The sequence below is a fragment of the Terrapene carolina genome, unplaced genomic scaffold (assembly GCF_002925995.2).
Source record: "Terrapene carolina triunguis isolate 2854851 unplaced genomic scaffold, T_m_triunguis-2.0 Scaffold84, whole genome shotgun sequence".
NCBI classification, from domain to species: Eukaryota; Metazoa; Chordata; order Testudines; family Emydidae; genus Terrapene; species Terrapene triunguis.
This window is the reverse complement of record NW_020664435.1, coordinates 24,159,811-24,170,558: the sequence shown is the minus strand read 5'-3', so window position 1 is coordinate 24,170,558 and position 10,748 is coordinate 24,159,811. Positions and strand designations below refer to the sequence as shown.

The following is a 10,748-nucleotide window of genomic DNA, read 5'->3' as shown; positions in this document are numbered from 1 at the left end:
AGAGTTGGGGCAGGGACTTTGGGGAAGGGGTTGGAATGGGGGCGGAGAAGGGGTGGGGTTGGGGCGGGGCCGGGGGGCGGGACCGGGGCCCTGTGGAGTGTCCTCTTTTTTTTAAATGTTTGAATATGGTAACCCTAAGCTAGTAGAAACAGTGGACCATATCCTCACCTGATGTAAATGACAGGTTCCACTGATGTCAACTGAGTTATATTGATTTATAGCAGCTGAGGATGTGGTATCTGACCCTGGCTCCAGCTCTCAGCTTAGATTCCTAGTTCTGATTCAGGCTTGACTCCTGGATCTGGTAATTGGCAGTTGACTCTGCTGCTGACCTTTGGCTTTGTTCCCCTACGTGGATACCAGCTCTGACTATTAGGCCAGACCACCTCTATCTTGGTCCCTAACACTGATATCCGCAATTGGGACCTGTGGCTTTGGCACTGGCAGTCCACAGTCTGGAAAAACAGCTGGGCAGGATGGCCAAGCCAGAGATCTTAGTTCTTTTTTCCCCATGACAATTCTGAATTCTGCCACTCTCTGTCTAAACTCCTTTTTGTACCTTACCCATGCCATGCACCCCTATGCAGTGTGAACCCTTGCGATTATGTTCTCATAAACACTCCTCCCAGGGTTTCTCTCACAACTTATACTCTCATGTATGTGAAATGACAGTCCGATTCTTAAGGGTCTGGGCTACCTGGGGCTTGTCTTCATCCTTTTTTTCCCTTTTTCCCCGTGTCCTCAGCCAGATCCTCATGGGAAAAAGTAGGAGGAACAACTCCACAAACTGCTCTTTCCATATTTTTCCTTTGCCCCTTTAGATAAATGAGTCCTAACAGGCCAGTCAGGTTCAGCATATCCCTGAGCTTTGGCACCTGCGTCACCCACTTGTACCTTGTTAGAAACTGTTACAGTACTTGAAGCCCCAAGGGGTGTGCTGTTCTGGGAGATTAAGGGGTGGGGGTCTCCTGCCCTGGTAGCTCAGTGGCCTACTGTGGAACACTGACCCCACCCCAAACCTGTGACAGTGTTGCCCCTCCATCTGGGCAACCAAGGCCAACAATCTTGCCAAATCATCTCAAAGCCTGTGCATTAGGTGGCATAGCCGAGGTAGGTGGGAGCTGGGTGGCTACCTCTGGCACGGTGCACAGCACACCACAGCCAGTGCCTTCCCCTACTGGGGGCCATTGACCCCCATTCTTGGAACCCAGGGGCTTCAGCTGGCCTCCCTGCTGGCTAAAGGAGAGAGGCACAACCCAGAGACACTCACCCTCTTCATCCTCCAAATCAACCTCAGTCAGGTTGAGACCCTCGCTTCCCCCAGACTCAGACCCCTGTGAAAGGGATTTGGGCTCACACCTGGAGGGGAGGTGCCCATCACCTAATTCACTACCTACTGTAAGATGAACGTTTCCAGCAGTGGTCATGAGGTGTTCATCCTCTAGCTCCCGACCTCCGGTAACGCTTTCTCAGCATTGGGGCCATGCCAGTAGGCCTCTCTGCTCTAAAGTCTTGTGGAAACCGAGAATCTCTCTTCCCCACCGGGCAGCGAGCGTCGGCCCACGATGCCCTGGCAAAACTACGTAAAGAAACCCTCACCCCCACCCCAGGGGCAACCACCCCTTAATGCATCCGGGAGCGCTGGACTGGCCCCTTCCAGGCCATGAGAAGGGAGACCCCCTCTAGAAGCCCTGTCCCCTTCTGTGGTCTTTTTTCCCGAAGCACAACAGACTCCTGCTGTGGCAGCACAGGAAGGGGCCACTGCCAGAGAGGCAGCCACTGCTGCTGCCTGCCCCATATCCCAGGACGCCCTGAAGCTACAGGCTGGGTCCCACTGCGCGAGTGGGGGAATGGCCCAAGGCCATTCCTGCACTAGCTTCCTCATCACGGGGGCCCTGACATAGCCCCTCACCCCATGAGCTGAGGTGGCGGGGAGGGGACCCAGCCGCAGGCCGAGTCCCAGTCGAGCAGCTCCTGGAGCGGGCACCCTCAGTAGCAGCATGGCCCTCATCCCTCTCTCTTGTGAGCAGATGGACGGGGGCAGCAGTAGCGTGCCCAGGCTCAGCTGAAGGCCCTGGAGGCCTGGAGCCAGCCACATCAACCCCCTCCCCCCAGCATGGCTTCTTCTCCTCAATGGGCTGTGCTGCCAGCTTGGGGACCAGGAGTACAACCCCTGTGGCAGGACAAAGACCTCTCTGACAGGGTGCAGCCCCACAAGCAGGAAGGGGGATCCCAGAGCTTCTACTTTTCTCTTCACATGCTGCCTCTACTGGGTGCAGAAGCTGCCTCGATTTTCCTTCTCCTGGCATTCTGGAACTGGGAACTTAAAAAAATCCTGGGGGAAAAAAAATTAGGAATCCTGGATCTGGGGAACCCAAAAAGTAATCTTGCTGCTGCTGAAATAGAGCAAAAAGCCTCCTTCCCACCCATCCCCTCAATGTCCCGGGCTAGGCTTTAAATTAATGGAGGGGGGGGGGACACCAAGCTGCTTCCCTCCTTCCCCAGCTGGTTAATGGGTGGCTAGAACCTCCAGAGTGCATCCCCTGCATTGCCCAGTGAGTGCTTTCCTCCCCCTTTCTATTGGGGCAGTCCTAATCGCTGCTCGTCCCATCAAATTTTCCATCCATTCATGTAGGTGGGTGCAGATGAAAAGGATATCTGTGCTGATGGAGCTGGCTTTCTAGGATATGTCTACCTTGCAGTTAAACACCCGTGGCTGGCCTGTGTCAGCTGAGTCGAGCGTGCGTTGCTGTAAAATTGCAGTGTAGATGTTCAGGCCAGGGCTGGAGCTCAAGCTCTGGGACCCTATGTGGGGGGACTGTTCCAGAGCCTGGGCTGCAACCTCAGACTAGACGTCTGCACCTGCAGTTTTACATCCCTACAGCCCGAGCCCTGTGAGCCAGAGTCAGCTGACACAGGCCAGCTGTGAGTGTTTAATTACAGTGTATACATAACATACGTAAGTGTTTTCCCAGGATCTGCCCTGGGCTGGGCTGGGTGGAGGTTTGCAAATATCATGTCTGCCTAATGGGATGATATGAGAGGATCTAAAGGAGATCTCTTTGTGGAGATTTCCTCCCACAGAAGCCCATCCCACAGATTTAACATATGGGGTGATCAGACCATTGTGTCCCACTTTTAGAAAAAAAAATACCTTCCCTGGGCTCACCACGTACATATCAGGTTTAATTCCATACAAATAAAAAACAAAATACAGTCAGCCATGTTAATTCCACTGGAAGAAACTGGGACCAAGATTTTGTCAAAAGTGATTTAAGGTACCTCGGTTTTTGGGTGTCTCACTTCAGCCTTAAAGGGGCTTGGTTTTCAGAATGTGCTGAAAACCAGGTCCCCTTAAGATGCATTAAGATGGCACCCCAAATCATTAGTCACTTTTGATAATCTTGGCCTTATTTTTTTAAATGCAAATGACAGCTCAGTGTCAGTATTGTTAATATTGTAGTATATATTTATAGAGCTGCAGTCATTCTCCAAGACTGGACTTCACACAGCTAGGTATTTGTTTATTTAAAGAAGAGAGAGTCAAGGTGCAAAGAATATTACTCGTATGTAGTGTAGTAGAAACCTGGTGAACTTTAACCATAATGAACGTGCTGGAGAGAGAGATTCTTTCAACTTGCAAAGCACACAGTGATAAGGCAAGACTTCCTTAATCTCTCCAGTTAATTTTGTAGAAACATATTTTATTTCTCCTCCGTATTGCTTCTATATCTCGTGAGAAATAACAAACTCTTATTTATTGCTGATACATCTTCAGTGGTCCCAGCATGTGTCGCTGATGTTTGAAATCAGCTAAATTGGGAGCAACAAAAAGAAAAGGAAGATGAGAATGAAAAGTAAACCTGAAATACGTGTTTGAGTGTTTCACTTCTGCAGAAATATAATATGAACAATAGGTATATATGCACCTAGAAAGTCTTTGAGAATTTAGGAAAAAATTCAAAAATACATGAGAAACAGATCAGGGGAAAACAATTTGGATAAAATTATAGTTCCTTTATCTTTCACTTAAACTTAAAGCAAACCTTTACTGAAGTTTCAAAAAGTCTGGTACTTCTCTCTTTTTATTACCTGGACCTCCATGGTTCTGCTTCTTGTGAGAAAACCAGCAGTATTGAAATTATGAGACTATTTTTTTCCCCCAGAGTTTGCAGCCTAATTCATAGTAGTACCAAAAATCTTGCAGGTGAGACTTCTTACAAGATTTCCAGTTGGGTTCTGCAGATCTAAGAAATTTGGATAAAGAAGTGAACTTCTGGGTGCTTCTCAGAACCAAATTCTAAGTCTTTTGAGATCTGTCCATCACTGAGGCCTTGTTTACAAACTGATCAAATTGATTGGCATAGCTATTGCAAAAAAAACTATTCCACAGTAGCTATTTCAGAAAAAAGTGTCTTTATTCCACAGTAATTACTCAATTCACAAAGCCAAGTAATTATTCTGGAATAAAATCAATTTTATTCTGGAATAGAGTGCCCAAATGGAACAGTTAAACTGGAATAGCTCTGTGTAGACAGGACCTAAAATAAATGAAATTTTAGGAAGAAAATAAAAAGGTGAATGGAGTTATAGGTGTGCGAAGGATTTCTGAGAAGAGATTTCTTGTTTATAGCTCCTCTCTCTCTCCTCCATTCAATGAATGAGCAATAAAACAACAGTAAACACTCCATTTGAGATCTCCCGCTATCTTCATATGGGTTGTCATATTTGTTTACAACAAGCATTAATTTTATGCAGTATGATTACAAAGGAAAAATATTTGTTTCTCAGTATTGGTTTATTACCTTATGCTTTACTAAGTCCCAGTGTCTTTTCTCTGTCGTTCATTAGGTACACCTTATTTGTTCAGTATTTATGTTTTTAATACACCTCTACCCCGATATAACATTGCCCTCGGGAGCCAAAAAATCTTACCGTGTTATAGGTGAAACCGTGTTATATTGAACTTGCTTTGATCCGCCAGAGTGCGCAGCCCCGCCCTCCCGGAGCACTGCTTTATCGTGTTATATCTGAATTCGTGTTATATTGGGTCACGTTATATCGGGATAGAGGTGTACAGCCTTCTAATATTTTTGGCTTTGGTAAATGTTTTGCCTACATTTGTTGAGTGGGGTTAATTAAGTGGATGCTACATGGTCTTTCTAAGACATCCCTGATTTCCTAACCTCACCCTTAGTTGTTTTTGAATAAAAAATATGGTAAATGAGACTGGATTTGCAATGGTTTTTACTCTATACTTAGGTTTGGCAGAATTCAATTTCTTTGAATAATTTTGATGGATGATATAAATGTTTGTTTTAAAGCATTTTTTCTTTATCATTTTTTTTAAAATGTGCACAGTTGCAAGAAAATATGGGAGGCAGGCAACAGAATGGGTCAGTTAATTATTTAATGACAGTAGACATTGATTTCAAAAAGTTAAAGCTTTGTAACTGCTAAAACACAAATTGTAAACGTTTGTCAAAATATAAGAAGTAAATATCCTTAAATCAAACTTTAATAAGATCTCAACCAGCATTTTTGTTTCTTTGCCTCCTATCAATCATTTTTTTTCATCTGTTTCTTTGTGTACAGTGAAATTGACGTTTACTGAAATTTACCAATAAAAATATAATCCTTCTGAGCCTACCTATACTCAGGCTACGTCTACACTACCCACCTGAATCGGCGGGTAGAAATCGATCTCTCGGGGATCGAATTATCACGTCTCGACGGGACGCGACAATCGATCCCCGAATCGACGCTTGTACTCCACCAGCGGAGGTAGGAGTAAGCGCCGTCGACGGGGGAGCCGCAGAGGTCGATTTGCCGCCGTCCTCACAGCGGGGTAAGTCGGCTCCGATACGTCGAATTCAGCTACGCTATTCGCGTAGCTGAATTTGCGTATCTTAAATCGACACCCCCCCCATAGTGAAGACGTAGCCTCAGTGTAGCACAGTTCTAAACAATAACTTTATCTGACTTCTCTTGATACAGATTTAGAATACTTCATAACAAAATCTTGTTTTAAAGATGGGTCAAGAAGGCACTATTTGAATCAGATTAGATGTAGCCAAATTTGAAGCCAAGATTTTGGCCCCAGATTGTGGATAGCTCACAAAGTACACATCCAAACCAGAATGAGGAAAACAGGCCCATCTGCTTTTGACTCAGACCTAGGATCAAAATTATAAAGACAGGTTCAAAGATATGGAGATTCAGAAATGAGCCCCTTGAAATTTGAAGAGATCCAGATTTGAGCTTCTGGTTGTAGCTTACCTCTACTCTTAATGAAAGCCTACAACAGCTGTTGATGGCAGATTCCAAACATGGGTAACCACTTGGTGGGGAAGGGAGTAGGGCCTAGGCTGTGAGATCACATATATTTTAGTCTCCTTTAATCAGTTAAAGACAGACATTTGAAATAAGCTTTGAGTAGGTTATCTACTGCCTGTTCTACACATAGCAAGTTAGCATTTACAAGTAGGTACTTGCATGAAGAAGAAATATTTCATAACCCACTTGTCTGAAACTGATACTTCTGTGACTACAACTCTTCCATGGGAGTTATAGAGGCAATTTGCAAGGAAGAGTTTAAAATTGTGATTAAAAAAATTGGGCCACATTATTTTTATTATATTGACCTAAACTTTACAAACCAGTTATTTACCCATGAAAGTACCGACAAACAGTGCCTCTCTTACTATTTGTACCATATCCAGAGACACCAGCCTGCTCGGTCAATTGTTTAACTTCCTTTTTGAAAGATGAAAATATTAATTATTTAGTGATGATCCTTGTTCTTAAAAATGTGATGTGTCTATTGTGTAGCTTTTGCCATTGCTACTGTATCGGAGTCCCTGCAGAATTATTGAAGATTTTTTTTTTTTCAAATTAACACTGTCTAAAAAGAAATGGAGAAAAAACAAACTAGAAATACTAACTGATTAATTCCCTTTTGACTAGCGCCTTCCAATTCAACCTCCAGAATTTCTTCACCCTCTTCTATTCTGCCTATGTTTTCAGCAAGTACTGCAAAGACCTAAATCTGTTTTCTTAACCTCTACACATAGTCTGCATCTAGGATAGAGAATCTGACTTGTGAAACATTTCAGATGCTCTAAACAAACGTTAATCATTGTGAGGCTGTCAATTGAGGGATCCCCATAGTGATTACTAGATCCTGGAAGGGCCTGCCTAGGGCCTGACCTAGACTCAATGAGAGTCTTTGCATTGACTTCACGTGGTTTTGGATCAGAACACTGGTGAGGAAACTCCCCAATTCAGAAAAGCTTTATTGAAGGCGAATATGCATTTGCTCTCTTGGAAGTGCCTTTGAGTGACCCCAACTTTAGTGATGGGTCAAAGCAGGAGTGGGCCTACACGAGAATAGCAATCTAAAATGAAGGGTCCCCAAAACGGGAATTAACAGACCAAATTGAAGGACTTTCGTCCATTTTTGAGAACCAGACTCAAAATTCTGAAATGTTTGGGTGAGGTTTCTTTGGCTCTGGTTTCTGGCTGAAATCAGAACTGGAACTGTCAAAGTCCCTGTGATAAATGAAAGGGGAGGGTTGTGGGGGCTCCCTTTTATGGACACCCAGCCAGCCAGTGGCTATAATATCCCTCTTAGTAGCTGTTCTCTAATTGCTCTACCTGTAAAGGGTTAAAAAGTCTCACTGCTATGCATAAGTAAAAGGAAGTGAGTGGGCACCTGGCCAAAAGAGCCAATGGAAAGGCTAGAACTTTTTAAAATTGAAAAAAGACTCCCCTTTTGTCTGTCTGTTGTTCTCCCGGGGAGAGGCGGACAGAGCAGCAGCTATGCTGTAAGAAGCTTGGGCCAGGTATTAAAAAAATCATCAGTATCATACCTAGAAATTACTAATTTAAAACCCCAGATATTTAAGTAGATCAGGAAATGTCTAGGAAGACACGATTAGGTTTATTCCTTTTATTCGTTATGGCTTGTGGATTCCTTTGTGCTGACCCCAGGTGCTTTTGTTTTGCTTGTAACCTTTAAGCTGAACCTCAAGAAAGCTATTCTTGGTGCTTAATCCTTGTAGTTGCTCTTTTACAATCTAGCAATAGCCTCAGTTCCCAGATGTATTTTCTTTCTTTTTTTTAATTAATAAAATTTACCTTTTTAAAGAACAGGATTGGATTTTTGTGTGTTAAGAGGTTTGTGCACATGTTGTTTAATTAGCTGGTGACAACAGCTGATTTCCTTCTTTTTTTCTTTTTCTTTTTCTTTCTCTTTCTCAGCTCTTCCTTGAGGGGGGGTGTGAAAGGGCTTGAGGGACCCCATAGAAAGGAATTCCCAAGTATACCCTCCTAGGCTTTCAAAGGGGTCCTGCACTTGGGTGGTGGCAGAATCTACCAATCCAAGATCAGAGAAAAGCTGTAACCTTGGGAATTTAATATAAGCCTGGAGTGGCCAGTATTAATTTTTAGAAACCTTGTGGGCTGCCCCCCCTTCTGCACTCAAAGTGCCAGAGTGGGGATTCAGCCTTGACAGTCCCGTATGAGGGGCTGAACTCTGAGTGTTCCTCATTGGAAGAAGTAGTACCAGAAATTTCATTTCTGAGGTTGGGGAAGAAATTTCTCATGAAGAAACTCAAGAGATTCAGCTTGTTTAGATAAGCTTCAGATAAACAGCCAGATTTTGCACTTCTGAACCAAACCCAAGCCCTAGCGCATAGAAACAATGGTGAGTGAGGCTACATGAATACTTCAGTTATAGCACTAGTCTATATGACATGGAAACAGTCTTTGATCCAGATCCTCAGCTGGTATAATTTGGGATAACTCCATTAAATTCAATGGTGCTGTGCTGATTTACACAACCTGACAGTCTGGCCCTTTGTGTTTTAGTAACAGCTCTAAAGTATTTCATAATTCTGCCCTATGTTGATTCTGATGGCTGAAGTATCTGTTCTTATTTATTCTAGGAAATTTACCAGTGGTGTGGCTCAACATGCAATAAATTTGAGCGTCTGAAGGCTACTCAAGTTGCTGTTGGCATTCGGGACAATGAGAGGAATGGAAGATCTCAGCTAATTGTTGTAGAAGAAGGAAGTGAGCCAAGACAACTTACAAAGGTATTGTAAATGTATTGCTGGTTCAAATACACTGTTATCCAGACTTCTGGGCATGTCCTGCCGCCATACTACTACACCTCAGGATATGTCATCAGATCTCATAATCTAAGCAGGACTGGACCCAGACTTTACATAGAGGGGCTCCTCACCGGACACCCAGCAACTTCATTGCTCTGTCGTAAGAGTGCTGTATACACAACAGCTGCTAGGTGCTCTTCCCCCTTAGTCAGGTAGTGCCCCAGCATAGTGCTATGAGATGATTTACTTCCTTTAAGTGCTGTCTTTCATGGCCCCCTTTTTGGAAAAGTAAAAATGTTAGCCCTTGTGTCTTGAACAAATCCCAGTTGAGTAATTACATTATACAGGCATAAATTCATCCAGCAGTTTCCCTAGCAAAGTTATTCCTTTCCTCTCCTAAATAAACAATACTCATATAGGGCTTGGTCCTATGCTCTTTGAAGTCTTGAAGATAAATGTCTATCAGGGATGGTCTAGACAGTATTTGGTCCTGCCATGCGGGCAGGGGACTGGACTCGATGACCTCTTGAGGTCCCTTCCAGTCCTAGAATCTATGAATAAGTCAAAGGCAAAGCTCCCTCAATGGTGCAGGATCAGAGCTATATAGAGTTGTGGGGAGGTTTATGGAGGGGAGAGATGAGTAGTGGGTGTGCCTTGAAAAGCTTGTGAAAGAACTGGTAAAGGGAGCGTAACAAATAAATTGAAGGACTTGGGAGGGAGGACAAAAGTCCTTGTGCATTGCTTTGGAACATCACAGCTACTTGAAACACCTTTGTACTATGGAGCTAGCCCATGGGACTTGAGTAAGTCCCGTTTTATTATATATGGCAAAGTTATTTTTCATACACAGAAATGTTTAAAATAATAACACAGACTTTGAATACAGTTATATGTAAAAAGATTATCAGCTGAGTCAGGTCATGTCTACACTCTGGGAACTGTACTGGCATAGCTACAGCGCTGTAGCTATTCTAGCATGACCCATAGTGTAGACACAGCCTATACCAATGGAAGAGGTTGTTCTGTTGGTGTAATAACATCACCTCCCTGAATGACACTAGCTTGGTTGATGGAAGCATTCTTCTGCGTCTACACTGGGAGTTATGTCGGCGTAGCTAAATTACTCTGGGGTTTGGATTTTACATACCACTGAGCGATGTCCCTATGTTGACCTAAATTTTAAGTGTAGGCCAGGCCTCAGGGCTTGTCTACACTTGAAACACTACAGCAGCACAACCTCTGCCAATGGGAGGGTTCTCTAATTGGTGTAGGTAATCCACCTCCCCAAGAGGTGGTAGCTTGATCGATGGAAGAATTTGATCTAGCACTCTCTACACTGGGGGTTAGTTGCTCGGAGGTTTGATCAATCTCATTTAACCACCAAAAGTGCCTGCCATTATAGGCTATCTCCATGCTCCAGCAGAGTCCTGGGGGGTTGGGGCTGCAGCCACAGGGTGTGTCTGTGGGGTCAGGGCTCGGGTGGAGGGGGCACTTGGGGCTTCTGCCCTGCAGGAGCACCAGGGCTCAGGGCTTTAGACCGGGGGAGCACTGGGGCTCGGGGCTTCAACCCCATGGCTCCATTCCCAGCTTCAGCGTGGGGGGGGGGGGGAGACACACCATAGATCGGGGCTT

The 10,748-nt window shown here is 44.4% G+C and overlaps 1 protein-coding gene across 1 annotated transcript in view; it reads left to right on the top strand.

The window, feature by feature from the left end:
- The window catches only part of SCIN (scinderin), a 97,721-nt gene that overhangs the window by 29,681 nt on the left and 57,292 nt on the right, over positions 1 to 10,748 (top strand). Inside the window, exon 4 of the mRNA XM_026649433.2 lies at positions 8,949 to 9,098. Within this exon, the coding sequence (XP_026505218.1) occupies positions 8,949 to 9,098 (150 nt within the window). The remainder of the gene's footprint in view (positions 1 to 8,948; positions 9,099 to 10,748) is intronic.